Source organism: Dermacentor albipictus, chromosome 2, assembly GCF_038994185.2.
Source record: "Dermacentor albipictus isolate Rhodes 1998 colony chromosome 2, USDA_Dalb.pri_finalv2, whole genome shotgun sequence".
Lineage (NCBI taxonomy): Eukaryota > Metazoa > Arthropoda > Arachnida > Ixodida > Ixodidae > Dermacentor > Dermacentor albipictus.
In genome coordinates, this window is record NC_091822.1 from 203,001,339 (window position 1) to 203,019,857 (window position 18,519).

Below are 18,519 nucleotides of genomic sequence, written 5' to 3' on the forward strand. Positions count from 1 at the left end.
AAGTGAAAGGCAGTTTCATACATGAGGGTAGTGCAACCGCAGACACCGACAGAATAACAGAATATGAGTGCTGTCAGTACCGTCATGAATTGTTACAACCAGCGTGTATTTCGGTTACTGAAGATTTCAAAATCCCGATTTCATCACGTGACTTCATTCCCTGGAGTGCTGCCTTTGCACTTCATCCGCGGTTCGTACAGGCAGAAAATCTAGGCTGTTTATCACATCTGTATTCTGGTGCTTGCGCACTGCACATACTGATGGCAAACATTGGAACGGCTTTGTCTGCATGCTTCGTCACGCCGACGAGTGCCCAAAGCTGTTCGGCTGGCTTGTGGCACAATATGAAACACAGGTTCTTTGAAAGGGGAAAAGGCAATGTCCCACGCACACGAAAAGGGAACCAGACCATTGACAGAGAGCAGGGTTGCTTTCCAGTGGCCAGGTCTGCTTACCCCGATTTTTGTGTGGATAGCGTCTGCTCATCCTATTTGAGTTTTTGGTATATTCTTGGTGATGAGGAATTGTTGTTATTGTGAGGGAAGGGGACAGCCCTTGCTGCCATTACCCTAACTGTATCGCACAAAGCAGACATTTAAACTAATCTGTGGCAGGCAGAGCTATCATCAGTCAGTGTTCCTGGAAGTGGTCTCCCTCTCATGTACTAGTTCAGATCAATGCTGCTTAGCTTTGGCGATTCCAGGAGCCGGCACTCTTGCATCAGAGCATGGCCAGTGTCACCCTAATCCCCATTCATGTTCATGCAGTTTACAAACAGCTCGGTGAAAAAAGAAAATGGAAATAAAGCGACGCCCTCTCGATAAACTACTTCTGTTTTGGAATGCACGGGGCTCATAGTGTTTTAGTTGGCAAAATGCAAAGCCTTTCTGTCACGCATGTATATAAAAAGCACCCTTTTTGGCGCACTGCGGCTCTGCGTACTGTTAGCACCGAAGTACCTTATGGAAACGAGCTAGCTGGGGGCTTCTGAATGTAGGAAAATAGGCATCAGGTCTATATTGCAGTCGAAACAAAACTGGTGTCAGCGGTGCAAACAACTCTAATTTCTTTGCATGTACACATGTCCCGGGGTAGCTTGCAAACACCGTGCGACTTCCTCTAGCAGTAGGGCCTTGCCACCCGGCTGTTCCACAGGACCAGGAGCGTAGCCACGGAGGGGGAGGGCTTATGGGGCTTTAGCCCCCCTGGAATTTTTTCGTGCTGCCACGAACCAAAACAACCCCCAGTGCAGGAAATCATGCTGAATTTTGCCTAGAATGTCCTTTTCATGCTCGAAAATACATTTCAGTGCGAACATTGCGAAACTGGGCTGGATATCATGACCACGCCCATGCACCGGAGTCAGATAACACAAAGAGCCCAATCCGAGCATGAAGTTTCAAGGGCATTTTGATGGTGAGCGGGCTCGTCGCGGCATCTCGCGGAGGCCGCGGAATCTACGGAGTGCATGGATTTCAATTCTGAAACTTTATAGGTATAAAGCTCTCATAAACTTTTGATGTGAAAGGTGCATTGACATTTCCAGTCATGCTTTAGATCTCCAACTACGGAACTTTTTGGGTGTAATGTTGTTATAAACATTTGACGCCGAAGGTGCATTGACTTTCCTAAAGTCGTACATAGCATCTGTGGGCTTCTCACACCCATGCTCTTGGGACAAAGGAACGACAACACAGTAGTGCAAACAATCACAAGGGCATTTATTGTACCTTTCATAGATCAATGCCTGCTAGCCGAGTTGCTATCCACAAAACATGCCGATGGGCGCGCAACAAATCTAGAAGTCCGACTCACCGCTACCGGATAGCGAGCAAATATGTTCGCCCCATGCTGGATCCCAACGCCTGGTTGTTCGCGTGTACGGTCACACGAACGGTGGCGTGTTCGAAGGCGGCCATGCGGGACGGTCTCGCAGAAGCATGGATCGGCGCACGCGCTGCACGTCCGTGCTACTTGCCGTCCCGAACCAAAGAGGAAGTGCTTTGTCTTTCCCGCACTCAAGTAACCCCGCCGTGAGGCGGTGCTAGCAGCGCAACACTTGCACCATCTCTCGCACTGCGCTTCAACCACTCCGACCGCCGCGGGCGCCAGGCCACGCGACGAAGCCGCACTGCAGGTGACGGGAGCTATGCAGGAAAACAGGATATCAGGGGACACGTGAGAGTCACGCATTCCCACACATCATACGAGACAAGCCAAATCAACACACTATCAGACAAGCTGACAAAGCACGCAGCGAGGTTGGATGAGACGAAGCATTGTGGCGGTTCATTTGTGCTGTTATGTCACAGAAAGAAATATCAACATTTTTTTCACCTGCGCCAAATCATCCATGTCAAGACACTAAAGCCAGCAAAGGTAACTACGGTCTTATTTATTTTTCTACTTTGACTTTTATTCGCAAGGGCAGATTGAGCCCCTTCATTTTTTTTGTTTTGTTTTCGCTACACGCGGACTGCCGGAACCAGCCAGAGTGCATGCATCTTTCTCGTGTTGCCCCGACCACCGTGCGGCGCACTTCAATGCGCGTTCGTTTTTCTTTGGCCAAGTGGATTTTCGCCTGCCATTGTTTTGGACGCTTTCTAGCTGGCAGTCGAGAAAAAGAAACAATGCATGGACGCTCGCCCCCATCACTGCAGGGACTCGACAGATTGCAACACGTTCGCATGAGTGCAACCTCTCCGCAAAATTTTGTCTCGCCAGTGTAGAGTACCAAGCAGTGTGCTTATGGTTCTCTGTGGACCAGGAGTCTCACAATTTCTTCGATATTCCTTCGGTAGCCACATTTGGTGCCAAAAGTAGGCATTCGATTATCGCCAACATGCTTTCCTTGCATTTTTTAAATTTCCTTGCCCCCACCCCACACACAAAAGAAAGGCACTGTTGCGGCGCAGCAAATTGTCGCATGGTGAAAGTTCAGTTTTATTACTTCTTTTGCGGAAAGTAACGGGCTGTGAGATGCTTCAGTTGCCGGATACACTAATGTTATTTCGATAGCAATTATATGGACACTCTAGGTTGTGGGGTTCTCCTCTCGTGCTCTTGGGACAAAGGAACGACACAGTAGTGCAAACAATCACAAGGGCATTGTTGCACCTTTCATAGATCAATGCCTGCTAGCCGAGTTGCTATGCACATAACATGCCGATGGGCGCGCGACAAATCTAGAAGTCCGACTCACCGCGACCGGAAAACGAGCGAATATGTTTGCCCCATGCTGGATCCCAACGCCTGGTTGTTCGCGTGTTCGGTCACGCCAACGGTCGTGCGTTCGAAGGCGGCCACGCGAGGCGGTCTCGCAGAAGCATGGGTCGCCGCGCGCGCGCGGGACGTCCACGCCGTGCGCCGACTCGCCGGGCAGGGTTGCCAGGTCCAAAATGTGAAAAGTAGCGAAAAAATCTCGGAAAGTAGCCAAAAAAGTAGCCACGCTATGGAAAAACGTTGCATTTTCATTTATTATGTAACTCTGAAGACATTATCACAGCCAACACTTAAAGTTGCTTTTAGTAAATGTAGGAACATACAAAAAATATTATGAAACGTGTATAAATGACTACAGCTAAGAGCGCTTTGATCAGCATGTAATATGACTAGAATATTATCACAAATCAGAATCACAGTGTAAATGAGTTAATCTTGGTGCACATTTCTCGAAGAACGTCAAAGCTTGAGGCATTCTCGAGCGATCGCTTTCGCGATTATTTACGTGCGATTTTGCATCTTGGTATCGGACGCGTCGCAGGCCGTTTGTTACGCTCTGCAAAGTGAGATGCCCAGTCGCGCGAAATCTCGCAAAAGTGATCGTATTCCTGAAAACAGCTGTATATTTTCAAGCTGGGAACACATAAATGGACCGACTACGCCGAGAGCGCGCCGGCCAGACCGACCGCTGACATGCTGGTAGCATGTTTACCTTTATCCCGTGACCAGCTGTCCAAGTGTTCGATTTTGCAAACTTCGGGCAGCTTCGGGTTGTCTTAGGATCCCACCTCACGTTGCCTTCCCATTAGGACCGGCACTAGCTGGCTGCCGTCCGGCTGCCAGCGGGCTGCCAGAACTCCGAAAATCGAAGAAGCGCTATGTGTGGAAGGTGGAAGGCCTGACGCAGAACGTCAATGCGAAGATGGAACACGCTGTGACGTCACCAGTGCGAAATCCTTTGCATGAAATGAAAGCGCCAGAGTCAGATTGACAATGATGATGGACCAGCTTGAAAATATTTGAAGTGTCGTTGTTGCGGGTTGGCCTAAGTATTTGCTAATGTTGCTGCATAATATGAGCTACACAAGTTTCTATCTAATTTTTACAATAGTCAAGCTATTTCAAAAGTAGCCAAAAAAGTAGCCAAGTAGCCAAGGCATTTTTTTCCCCGCCAACAGCCTCAAAAAGTAGCCAATTCGGCACAAAGTAGCCAAATCTGGCAACCCTGCCACCAGGAAAAGAGCCAGCCCATTCTGGCCTGCGCCCCCAAGTAACCCTGCCGTGAGGCGGCGTTAGCAGCGCAACACTTGCGCCATCTCTCGCACTGCGCCCCAACCACATCGACCGCCGCGAGCATCGCGCAGGCCACGCGGCAAAGCCGGATTACAGGAGATGCGCCATGCGGGAAAACAACATATCAGGGGATGCGTGAGAGTCGCGCATCCCCACAAGGTGCATTCCTGCCATCGACGTCGCCCTCATGTTCCGTATGAAGACCAAGGGCGATAACATCGTGACTGCACGCTGCATGTTGTATGTGCGAGTGAAAGCCTAGGTGGGGGGGGGGGGGAGGAGGAAGGGGCGCCGCATTGATGAGTCGACGATGGTGGTGGCTCAGTCTTCTGTATGCAAGGGAGAAAAGCGGTGAGGAAGTGCGCCACCTCCTGTCGTGTGCGATGCATCTGGGGGAGTGGAGCGAGGGGGGGCTGTGATCTATGAATCTTTTGTTGCGCAAGATGTTTATTTGCCTTGTTTTATGCATTATATAGAGTAACTTTTTCTTAGATATGTAGATTTATTGAAAACTCGTGCATGTATTTAAATAACTTGTTGCTAGGTTTTGTGTATATGTGCAGTAAACTTAGTTTCCAGTGACGCTTGCCCTTTATCAAGCTGTATCTTCTCATTTGTATATTCCACTGTATATTCGCATTTCTAATGCACAAGGGCGAGTAAAATGAAAGTGAGTCAACCCACCCCGCGTAATACTGGTTCTGTTTATTATGTGCGAGGCATGCGTGTGGCACAGAGTCATCTCTCATTTACAAAAGTGACACGCAGGTGTGAGGATAAAGGTTCTTTAAAGGGCCCCTCACTAGGTCTGGCCATTTTGAGCTGACAAGCACAGAGCATACATTGCACGATAAAAATTGTGTCTGCAAAGTATTGCGCCGTGGAAAGATCTGAAATTTCAGTCTGAATGCCATTTCCCTCTTCACTTGCGGCCGCTGCTCTGACGCGTCACCGTGCGGCCGCTGCGGTGACGTAATCGTGCCCTTGTGCCTACGTAATCATGTCTGCAGTGTGACGTCGCTTGTGGTGACACGTTATTTCGCGAATTATTCAAGACAACATCTGTTGTTTGTGTGATTTGTTGCTTGAATTGACGAATTGAAGTTTAGAGAAATAATAAAACACACAAACGGAATGCCTGCGTGTATTTTTGTTTTACCTCGCACCGAAGCAAGAGAGATGCACTTCCGCTTCGTCTGCTTACTTGTTCCCACGGTCGTGCGGTCGCGTGCGAAGGTACCGAAACTATGCCATTTTCTACCATATTCCAGGACGTGATCATGTTCTGCGATCCGCTTGTTCTGCGTCAGTATTCATGTAGCATTGAATTATACTGCTAGTCACGTGTCCTTGTGCACAGTGAGCAAAATTGTGCGCTGCGCGAAATGATAACAGCTCGCACACAACGCCGCCAGCGAAAGTGCGCGGTGCCGGAAAAAAAAAAAAAAATCGAGGAGAAAAAAAAAGTGAAGGTGGGGCCCATGGCGTATGTGTCACACGATCTTCGAGGTCCAGCATGGGGGAACGCAGAGAAGAAATTTCGTTTGCGGAGGCTAGACGGGGTGAGTGGAGAGATTCCACTATGCAGTGGAGCCCGCATGCAGAAATCATGGGTTTGCAGCAGTGAAATATTTCTATCTCTGCTATTAATGAGCCAATTTGAAAAATGTTTGGCAGTACACTCTCTGGAGGACACGTAACCACTTCCCGCATATAAGAAAAATTTGCTATGCGGCCTTGTGAGGGGCCCTTTAATGCTCTCGTACACTGGGTTGAACTTGGTTTCATGGCATAATGGACACTCCAAAAGTTGAACAGTGTGTTGTCGTGAGGTTTTTGGCAGCTGAAGATGTTTTCCAAAAAGAAATTAGTCGCCATATGCCTGCCGTTTACGTTGATCATTGCATTTCATTGGCCACTGTGAAGCGTTGGAGAAAAAGCGGTTCAAGGGACGTGAACGTTGCAAAGACGATCCAAGAGCAAGCCAAAGCCACCGTGCAATCACCCCAACACAATTGCAAAGGCTGATTAGACAAGAAGGGAGGATAAACATAGATGAATTGGCAGGGCATGTGAACATCAGTCAAGATTCAGGTCACACCATAATTCATGAACACCTCGGTTATCGGATCTTGTGCGCGCCATGGATGCCCAAGATTTTGAACCACCACCAGAAGACGGAAAGGTTCGGCGCTGCCGTGACTCATCTAATCCGGTATCACAATGACGGTGATGACTTTTTGTCTGCAATTGGGATCGGGGATAAATCATTGTGCCACTGCTACGAGCCTGAAACACGACGGCAGAGCTTTCAATGGAAACATCTGAATTCACCATCCCCAAGGAAAGCAAAGGCCGTCATTTCCGCTGGAAAGGTGTTGTTGACTTCTTTTTGTTTGTCAGCGGCAATTTGCTAAACCTGGAGAGACTATCAATCGTTTCTGATATTGTAAAATGTTGCATCGGCTGCGTGTCCCATTCAAGAACAAACGACTGCGAAAATTGAGGAATGGGTTCATCTTGCTCCACGACAATGCCCATCCCCATGACGCTGATGTGGTTTATACTAAACTGGCAAAGTTCAAGTGAGAAACACTGCAACATCTGCCATACAGCCCAGACCTGTCGCCTTGTGACTTCCACATTTCGGAGCAAAAAAAAAAAAAAAAAGCAGCTCAGGGGAACCAGATTCGGGTCGGACGACGACGCGAAAGAGTCAGTTAAACTTTTTCAAGCAGCAACCCAAGGAGTTTTGTGAGACGGGAATCAACCGACTTCAGCGGGACAAGTGTCTAAATGCTCATGGATACTACTTTTAGATAAAGTATGCCATTAGTCATATATTCCCATTGGCTCACTTTCATTTGACTCGCCCTCGCATATTTTGCAGAACTCCTGCTTTTTATATGTGCTCTCTGTTGTAACTATAATTCTGGTGCAATTAGTCACAATACACGACTGACGACAGCAGCTCCTGCGCAATACATTCTAACAAAGGACAGCGTCAGTGAGATTTTCCCCTGGTTGTTGCATATGTACAAAAATGTAAACATGGTTCTTGAGTGACACAGAAAGAGAGATGCAAATGAGAGAAAAACGGGGAGGTTAACAAAGTTTCATTAAAATATTTGTCCTCAACTTGTTCATTTCATGGCCTTTACATTTTTCATATCAGCGGCATGCACTGCTCTGCTGGTTTGAAACTGATATAACTCTAATGTTCATGTGATATTTTCTTTACGTATAGATAGACAGAAAACATGGAAGCACTGATATAAGTTATTTAGAGCACAATTTTTGAGTCATACAAGTATATACTTTTATTTTATTTTTATTTTTTATTTATCAATACTGCAATCCCCATTGGGGATTTTAGCAGGGTGGGAAACAATACATATGTAAGAATACTATAGTATAGGCAACGAAAAACAATACAAGTCAGGTCAAGTCAGTCAGGTACAAGTAAGAAATACATATTTTACTTGTTTTGAAGATGCGTAGCGTTCAAGAATTTATTTGCAGCATCTATTACAATGGCAATGCAGTTATTATGAATGTATTTGATCCCTCGACAAATTCTGTAAGGTGGAGGCCTAGCTGCTGTGTGAGCCCCCCACAAACGAAATTTCTGGCTATGCCACTGCACAGGACCTAACAGTGCCGCTGACAAACTTTCTCGAGAAAGTCAGTGCACAAATGAACTGTCTTTTTTTTCTTTTTACTTGGTTGCTCTGCTGTAAATAGTGCTTTTTTAATCTATACTAACCTCTTCCACTACTCTTTTACTCTTGCCCCTCTCCTGCTGCTGACCGATGTTCAGGTGTCAGCAGACTGCGCTAGGTAGCTACTGCGGTCAGTAGCAATTTTCTTCCTTTCTTTTTCTTTTATTTATCTATGTGTTTATAGGCACAAAGCTATATTTGTCATTTCAAGCCTAAAACCTTCATTTAGTGGGCCTGTACTTTATAAAATGCTTTAAAAAAAGGTAGATGCTAGGAAGAAAAAGAAACAAAACTACTTGATGGTCAATGTCACTCAAGGTTCCGTCCATTTTACTCTCAGTCTGTCTGTGTTATTACGGCTAGTGTTGTGCTATGGCGTGGCAGTGAGCACTGCAGTCAGCAGGTCTTCTACCGAGATGGTTTTCAGAGCAGCGGCCCGCACTCACATGACAGCTACGTCAAAAAGTGGCAGTGGTGAACCACTTATCATGCCTATAGCCACTATCAATCAGTGGCACCGACCATTTTACGTACAGAAAGGTTCAACTGAGCCACTGATGAAAGCATCAGCCGTGAGAAAACCACCATGTGCAGCAACAAAATGACAATGGTGCCTGGCACAACTTGTCCTGAAAACAAGGGAAATGGAGGGAACATTTATCAGCTACAGTAGATCACCTGTCACTGCATCACAACAGGTACAGACCGGAGCATGCTGCGATGGCTAAGAGCAGATTTTTTTCCCTTTTTCAAAATGGGAATGAGTGGCGTCGCCTGGTGGGAGAATCTGAACTATACGCAAGATGGCGGCCGTGATCACCTTAATCTATCACTTTAGTTTGACTTACTATTTGCTTTTAGTGTCCCTTTAGTTCTTTAGTGTGCACAATCAAATAAAAATTGTAGCAAAAGGGCAATGAATTCAGTCCTAGCGACCATAGCAGGCATAAGACGAAAAGTTGCATAGTGTCACACAGTATTACAATTAAAATCTGTGCTTATGCGATCCAAACCACAATATCATTGTGAGGCACACTGTGGGAAGGGGTTAATTTTAACCAACTGGAGGTTCTTTAACATGCACCTATACTTTTGGAAAAAAAACATTCATGCTGTTTGCTCCCATTGAAATATGGCTTCCAGAACTGGCATCGAACCCATGGCTTTGAGCTCACTTTTGAACTTGAGTTTTGCTTGGAAACGGCAATCGTTTGTATGCTCTGAAAAATTCCAGGTATTCAAACAAACTGCTCATTTGTTGTGAATGCTCCACACACTTGAACTTGTAATAAGCAATGCTTCGTAATGTGCATCGGCATACCCAGGGAGGGGGGGTCGGAATCCCCTCCCCCTGAAATTTTCGTAAGCACCCCCTTACCCTTGCCCCCTTTCCCACAGAACAGAACATTACAAGAGGTGTCCATCCATTTCATTCCGAAAGAGTAACATGGATGAAAGGGAAAGCTTGAATGTGAAAGCAAGGTGAGCGCTAGTGGCAGTCCGAAGGGATGGCGGGGGTGGGGTGCTGTCGTGGAGGAGATCCCCTCTCCCATGCACAGAACATTGCGGTTCCATCATGGTGCGCCTCTACCTCATTCCAGGTGCTGTTAGCCATAACTGCTGAGGGGAGATCAGTGCTAAAAATTCCAAACACAGGTAAAGATGGGACGAGCGCGTTCATAAAACGTGGGGGCGTTGTTGCTCCCCACCAGACCTTCGTGTCATCAAAGAGCTTCTCATTTCTGGCAGTTCACTGAATCGTCGACCACGCTGCAGCATTCCAAAAATATTCCAACTTGCTTGTCTAGGAAACGCATGATAAGCAACCTCCCTTCTTTTTTTTTTCTTTGTCTGTGACCCTGACTGTCATTTCATTAATAAACTTGAGAAGAGCTTGGTGTTAGGCTAGTTTGTATGTATGCTGATAAAAATGAAAACGAGACAAGGAAGAAAGATGTACAGAACGTTGATTTGCGCACAGCAGAATATATCAAGGACGGGGGTTGTTGGGCCAGGGAAGCTAAGAAACCACCACAATAAACAAGTGGCAGGGCAGGTAAATGGCCTTGAAGTCCACACAGGAACAGAAATATAGGAATGCTAGGGGCTGCAGTGCCATTTAGCAACACGGTGGATGTAGAAGAGTGCGACAGTGACTAATGGAAAATAAATTTAAGAAGGGGAGTAGGGTGATGGATATGAGGAGGGGGGGATGTGTATAAAAGGCATCAAGAGAGAAGTTGGTGTAATGCGGATAATTATATATTAGAGAGAGTGTCTCATCACTGCTCGATCGCTCAGCACAACATGGCCGTGGCCAGTCACCTAACTAAGGCTCACCTACTTCGTCGTAGCATGTGCTACTTGTTGCAGAGAGCCCATCCTAACTGAACGTCTCTGAATAGTCAGCTGTCAGGAGACACAACACTTTCATATCTCTTGGAGCTACTGGCCCTTATTTTACTGGAAACTACGGATGCCGTAATTTCCACAAAGGCTTCTAAACGGGAAGCAGCCCTGCTTCAGACTGTCTGCCTCATCACTTCCTAAGCGTGATCAAATAACAATATGCATTGCATGATGGCTACAATGCCATGATCGCAAGTTACTTCCAATCATATCAAACAAGTCAGACAGCAAGTCACCGAAAGTGAGTGAAACTTGCATCATATGATCCGAGTCCTTCCATGCTTTCTGGCGACGAAACTCCCCCATCCTGCTATGAGAGAGGTTCATACAGTGCTCAAGGCTGTCACAATGTGGTGCAACTGTGCCTCAGAGGGCATCGTTTGCACACCGAAACGCTTGTGCAGTGCGAGACGAGCTGATTGATGTGGTGCATTCTGTGCATGTGCTGTGCTATTTGTTCGAGTTCTCGATTGTTTAGCTGAAGTGGCGGGGTGGGACGACAATGCCAAACACGTCTTGTGTGCCGGGATGCCATTTCGGCTACGAGGGAACAACTGAAAAGGTGTTATTGTTTTGTTTACCGAGTGAGAAGGAGCAGTGCGAGAAATAGAAGCGGACCATAGATTGTATTAACTCTTCTATTAGGCATTTCGCAGACTACTGTGTTGTATATCGTGTGATTTCCTCTGATAATGACACATCACTACTACACACTGACCTTGACAGTACTTCTGACTGGTGTAACACATGGAAAATGAAACTCAGCATGACGAAGTGCAAACTAATGAAAATTTCTCGTAAACTTTCCATGAAGGCTTGTAAGTCTAACATAAATGGTTCCCCTCTTGAAGAAGTGACTACTTAGAGGTCCACATTAATTCTAACCTGTTCCGACAACCACACAATAATTATATTGTCAGTAATGCTAACTGCATGCTTGGGTAGCTGTTGCACGGTAATTTTTCTATGTCCCCTTCTCTTAAACTCCTTCTTTGTAAAACTTTTGTTCGTTCTAAACTAGAATATGCATCACCTGTGTTGAGTGCATTTACTGAAAGTCTTATTAGTCACCTTGAAGCTGTACGACATCGTAGCACACGCTTCATTTTTTCCAGCTACTCCAGTTTTTACAGTGTTTCATCTATTAAAACAATGTTATGGTTTCCATCCCTTTCCTTATGCAGGAAAACAGCACATCTCTCCTTATTTCATAAGATTTACTGCCATAACTCTCATCTTAAGCAAGAATTGCTTTCCCACCCTTCATTAATATCTCGTATTGACCATCGTTATAAAGTGTTTGTTCCTCGTTGTCACACTCACCCCAACACTTTCATTCTTTCGTTCCTCAAGCTTGTAATGATTGGAACCACTTACCCACCTCCATTATATCTATTATGGACCCCAGTGATCTTAAAAATGCACTTGAATATGTTACCTAATCCTAATATTTGCTTTGTTTTTTTAATATTTATTGTTACCACTCCCTTCTGTAACACCCTATGGGCCCTGAAGGTATTCAAATAAATAAATAAATAAATAAATAAATAAATAAATAAATAAATAAATAAATAAATACTGCGGCAGGAAAGTAGTGGTTTTAGCCTTGAATGCAAATATATGCGTTTGTGCCCAAAATGCTTCTATGCCTCGGGCATCATCACTGCCTACAGTTTTAAAATATAAACTGCGACACCGTGTCCTTGGAGGGTGAAAAGCTGATGCTGAAGCTTAATGCCGTCACAAGGATTTTTGAAGGCCTTCCAGCATATCTCACGAAACCTAAACCTCAGTCCCGCTCATCAACAGTTCGACCCCCCTTGTAAAACGACCATGTGAGTCGTCAGGTAAGACTGAAGAGCGCCGATGTTTCTATTTAAAAAAAAAAATGTCCGAGTGAGAAAAACTTCAGTATTAGTAATGTAGCTACTTGAGCTCATTTAAGAGTTGATTTGCCTGGTGTTATGAAATGCTTAAGCTTTACGCTTTCTTGTGTATGGAAACAATCGATTATGCATTCTGTATATATTGCCATTTATTTGCTGGTATTTCCTGTGTCCCAATGCATATCTCCCCATGTTTTGATGTTCATTCTTTAAGCTTCTTATGTCAGCGCCATGCTTTTAACAAACTTTTTGCATTGTGACTGTTGGAGTATTCGTGACCGGATGCCTCCTTGTGTTGTCTGTATGTCACTTATTTTACACAAGTAAATGATCGTTCTTGTATGATGTTTTTGCACCAAGGTGTTTCACTTTATTTAATTGAATTATTAAACTGTTTCTTTTTTTCAATTTTTAGATCATGACAAAACTATCAGGACCAGTTATTTAATAAAATATTTTAACCTCTTGCAAATAGTTGTGCATTAAGAACCAGAATACCTAGTCTCGTTGTTCCTGCATCATTGCCACGAGCATTGTGAATAAGTTCTGGGGTTACTGATGCTTCTAAACGACTGCTTGCTAAGACAGTTGCCTAATTGCAATGCAGTTTCAGCTGTACGGGTCCTAACACTTCATGTTTGCCCTAATCCTATACTAAAAGCCACACCAAAGGCATTTAATAGTTGTGAGGTTTGTCTTACATTTATCCTGCCTAAATCATGTTCAGAAATGTCATCACATTGCCGAGAAATCTGAAGCGCATCAAGCAGCTCACTTTCCCTTTATTTGTCATTAAACGAAGTCATTATTATGGAAGCAGCACTTGCAATAACGATTTCATTGTTTTGATCTCCTGATAAGATACTGTTCATGGTTTAACAGAAAGTGAGCAGCTGTGCTCGGTTAACAACCTGGTACTAATCGCAACCGAGAGTTTGTGCTTACTTACGTGATGTGAGGGTACAGCAGCCCAGATGTGTGCCTCAGTTTACAAGTGGCACTGTTGGCGCTTTGTTGCAAATGTGTAGTGTTGAATTTCAGACAAATATTAAGTGGGACCTACTGAAGCGTTCAGACGAACAGCGCTGAGAAAGAAATCTGGACTAAGACCGCCCGGCCACAGCGGCTGCGTTTTGATGGGGGCAAAATGCAAAAACACCCATTTATTTAGATTTAGGTGCATGTAAAAGGACCCCAGGTGGCCAAAATTAATCCGGAGTCGCCTACTACGGCCTGCCTCATAATTATATTGTGGTTCCGGCACCTAAGATCCCGGATTTTTTTTTCCATGACAAGCTGCGGCAAGCTGCATGTTTTGAGCAGCAATGTTTTTCCTTGGGTGCTCCTTTGATGGCAGATGACTCGCCCAGGTAGTTATTGATGCATGTGGAGTGTTAAAAGTAGCTACGTGAAAGTAAAGTGGCAGTTGCGAAAGTTTGGAAACCTAGACTGCCGAGGCTGCCCCCACACACAACTACAGCGGTAGTGGCATTCGCATGCCCTCTCATGCGCAGTTACGCCTTTAGCAGTGGGCGCTGGCTCTATATAAAACTGAGGTGGCAGTTGCGTGACCAGAAAACACATGGAAGGACTGTCATATGATACAATTGAAGTTGTAGCGCAAAGCTTTGTTCCTGTATTTTTAACGCTATATATAAAGGTACGTCAGACGTACAGGAATCCCAGAATAAAGGTTCGTCGGACAGACTGCCACCCTGGGAAAATCAGTGATGTTATTTTGAAGGTAGGGCACCATAAAGTGCCCTACCTTCAAAGCCCTACAAGAAGACACACAATATATAGTGCGCTGTCTTGTTTTTGTTTGGCCCCAGTTTTAGTGCTGTTTGTTTTTCCAAGTCGTGTACCAGCTAGGTCATCGACATACATTATATAAATGCATCAATTCATAAACAAAATTTTAGTTTTCCTTAAAGTAATAATTTTTAAACATTACTAAAGATGATTGCATAATTTTATGCAAAGTGGCTGCTTGTCTTAATAAAAAACTTTTGTCAGAAGTTAAGCAAAGTGTTGCTTCGGCAATGCAAAAACATGCATCGTCATTGTTAAAGCATTCTTGTCTGTTGAGTGCTAGGAGTTTGTCTTTACGTGGTGTGCAACCTCCATATGCATACGTAGAGAGAGAGAGAGAGGGGGGTGAAGGAGGGGGAGTGGTACTATTCGGCAAGGAGGAACCCTCCTCTCCCATCAAAATAAATTTCTGGCTACGCTTTTGCACTGGAACCATATTTTCTAATGATCCATTTCATTATGCATTCTTTTCGCACTTCCTCCTTGGCTTTGGCAAGAATTGAATGCCACGCTCTGAATGGCCAGTCGCAGCAATAATAGAGACGCGTCAGTGTCTAAGATTGGCCACCAGCAATTGTGCCGCGTAATATATGTCAGTGTATTTGCATGTAGCATTTTTGTTGAGTGCATTTGCAGGATAAGCATCTCCAAGGAACACCCGTTATGTGCCATGAATGTGGTGAGGAGTGTGATTTCTCAGGGGTTATGCCTCCAAATTGGACGTTCTTGTGCCGCTGCTTTTCAGTGATTCAGCGGCATGTGGCAGCCAGCCATCCTATGACCTCAGTAGAACCAAGTCATTCCGCATTGAGCCAAAAAACCAGAGGATTTTTCGGGCATCTGACCTGGTCCAAGGAAAGCTCTTGGGAAAAGGCTTCTTTGGCCAAGTGTACCTGGTGAGCTTTGAAGCAATTTTATGTGATGTGCAGCCATGCCTTGCATTCTTGCTCTTGAGTAAAGTCAATACAGTGTGTATCAATTTGGCGTATTTTGAGTTAGTGTCCATGTCAGACAGTAGTAAAAGAAGTGTAAAGTCCCAGGCAGAAGAGAGGTAGCCTTTGTTGTTAACATACAACACAATGCATGCCTCTGCAAGTCTGGTTTGTGTCGATGCATCTTGCTGACACAGATTCCAAGCCTGTGATCACTTGGCTGAGCTATGCTTCTTTGGAGTAGTAGAACCTCATTGACATGTTTTGGAAAAAAACAAAAAATAATGCACTAGCCAAGAAAATGTACAATCCACAGTTACTAAAAAAATTCGGCAATCTTAACTGTAGTAGACTTCTACTTAATTCAAGGCACTGCGCGAATTGTTGCAGCACGAGATGCTAATGCATGCGATTGATCACTGATCTGGTGTGGTCCGAGTGACCCGAGACGGACCTTGTTTTTGTGGTTTTGGCAAGCTTACGTTTGTGCTCCTAGACTTCAGCTAGGGTCAGAAGCTTATTTGGGGGAGCATTTTGGTGGGAAGTTTTGATGTGTCCACTGGGCAAAAATTGTTGCAGCACGACACGCTGATGCATGTCCAGCTCATAGGGGCTGAGCGATCCAATACATGCATTGTCGTTTTAAGATAGTTATGCCAAACCAAGACGAAATCGAGCTAGTGTGCAGCACCAGAATATGGATACTGCCAGAGTGGATGATGCTCTGCCAGCAGCAGAAAACAGCTGCATGTTTACATTATGCAGTATGCTTCCAACAGCGCTATGCCACACATGCTTTGAAGCAGATAGGTGAAGGTGCTTATTGCAGTGGGCTAGTGTAATGACTGCGAATGGTTTTGTGCAATGACCTATCGGGAGATTTGCGGGTACCGGAATCGGAAACGAGTGTGTGGTGGCATATTCGCGTGACATGGGTGGGCGCAGATTGCAGGGAAGCTGCCGTTGCAGGCACCTACCACTCTTCATCTTGCCGTGTGTTTCGCACGCATTTTTGTTTGCGCGGGGTATCGCAGCTTGCAAATGTATTGTACAATAGTATCATACAATAGCATGTGGGCGAGATATTGAATGTTGGTGCCAAAATATGGTGTTTGACAGGAATGTATTAACTAGTAAAAAAAAGCGTAACTGTAATTGTGTAATTTTTGCATTCTTGTTGCAAGCTTGGTACTGGAAAATCGTACAAAATGAGATCGTATGAACGAGGTTCTACAGCATGCATGTTATCTTGGCTTTTGTAATCTAGGGCGTTAGGGGTAAATAGGGGTCACGGAACTGAGTGAAAAATGCACCTCAATGCCTGCAACACATACCTGTGTTCATGTGTTGGGAACCAGGTGACCCACCGTCAAACTGGTGAGGTGATGGTGGTCAAAGAGCTCCATCGGCTGGATGAGGAGGCCCAGCGGAACTTCCTCAAGGAGGTGGCCGTGTTGCGTTCTCTTCACCATGAAAATGTGCTGCGCTTCATTGGTGTGCTTTACCGGGACAAGCGTCTGCACCTGGTCACTGAGTACGTGAGTGGGGGATCCCTGCGCAACCTGCTTCATGACTCGAGCGAGCCTCTGCCCTGGTTGCAGAGGTTGCACCTGGCCAGAGACATTGCTGCAGGAATGGTGAGTGACAGAGCATGCTTGCTTATGTTAAATTATGGGCTGCAAAAACTTTTGCTGTAGGCACATTTGCATTTATATGCAACTCTTGCTGCACAGTCGATCCAGGATATATCAAATTATTGTTTATATTGAATAGTTGAAAAATCCCTTTAAAAATTCCATGCAAAAGTATAACAATGTACTACACGTACATCAAACTCTCGTTCGCCTCCACATTCAATATATTGAATGCTGTGCCATGCCCCTGGAAGTGCACTTCACCTTACGGAAATATTTAATGCCGATAAATTCATCGGAAATATTTAATGCCAGTAAATTTGAAACGGCAGATGTCAAATGAGATTTAATATGAAGGACAGTACATGCTATGAAGGAAAATGAGCAAGGTGCTGTGTTTTGCTCACTTCGGATATGGATGGCTTGTGCAAACTGTGGCTGTTTATTGGCAAGGGCAGGTCACCAATCTGCTTCAAAAATGCGAAAGGCCTCCTAGTCTGATATTCATTCCACGAGAAAGCTTAAATGGCACTTGATCTTTTCAGGTTTTGGCATCGGCATACGATAATGAACTGGAGATGCTGAACCACGAGCCTTGTTTTCTGCCGCAAACAACATTTTAGGATTTCACAAGTGGCCAAAACAAATCCAACCCCAACCTCAGCTTGAAGGGATCCTTACATTAGAGTTTGAGTTTTAATAAAACCAATGCATGCCACATCCGCCCTGTGCGTAAAGACCACTGCGGCATCGGCACACCAGACTTATCATTGTGCGATTGTGCGAAACCACTTTAGATACTAACAGCTTGTATAGTGACAGCAGTCACCAAGGCAGAGGCTGGAGGGGAAGGGCCGAGAATGAAGGGACGTGTCGGCTGCGATGCGTCAAAGCGCTGAGCGCACGAATTGGAGAGGTGCACACTGGCTCTTTATCGGCAAGGGTGCATCACCACTCTGCTTCAAGAATGCGAAAGGTCTCCTGGTCTGATACTACACGTTCCACAAGAAAGCTTAGATGGCACTTGATCTTTTCATGTTGTGGCACATGCATGGGATGCCGAACTGTAGATGCTGCACCGCCGGTTCTGTTTTCTGCCACGAACGGCATTTTAGTATTTCACGAATGAGAAGCAAGGACAACTCATTACAAAAGGAAGTCAGTTGCGAAACCCGATACAACAGTACATCTAGCTTTTTGCCCACATATGATAATTGGCTGTTTAAACTGACTTATTGTTGGTATTGTATGGAGGCACGGCCAGGCACGCTCATGCGTGTTTCACAGTACAAGTGCACTGATGGCAGCATGGTGCGTATCCTTACAGACTAGGTTGATTCCATGGTGCACCCATTTCTAAATTATATTGAATAAAAATGCACAACAAAAGCTTCTACATGTAGCATGTTAGGGCGTAGTGTGCAGGCTTTTATGGTTAGCATTGCGTTCAGTATATCAAAGGCCACTCTGCAGCGCGAGTGACTTGCAACATTTGTAAGCAAAAATAAGTCAACCATTGTGCATTCGACATGGCCTTGCAGAAGCAAACCAGTACTCACTTTTCCCGATCTGAGGAAGCTGTCCGAGACGGCAGATGTGAGGTAAATTT

General features: G+C 45.1%; 1 protein-coding gene across 5 annotated transcripts in view; it reads left to right on the forward strand.

The window, feature by feature from the left end:
- The window catches only part of LIMK1 (LIM domain kinase 1), a 132,840-nt gene that overhangs the window by 48,740 nt on the left and 65,581 nt on the right, over nucleotides 1–18,519 (forward strand). For all 5 annotated transcript variants that reach the window (XM_065425941.1, XM_065425942.1, XM_065425938.1 and 2 more), the window contains 2 exons: nucleotides 15,090–15,240; nucleotides 16,635–16,913. In XM_065425941.1, coding sequence (XP_065282013.1) covers nucleotides 15,090–15,240; nucleotides 16,635–16,913 — 430 coding nt within the window. The remainder of the gene's footprint in view (nucleotides 1–15,089; nucleotides 15,241–16,634; nucleotides 16,914–18,519) is intronic.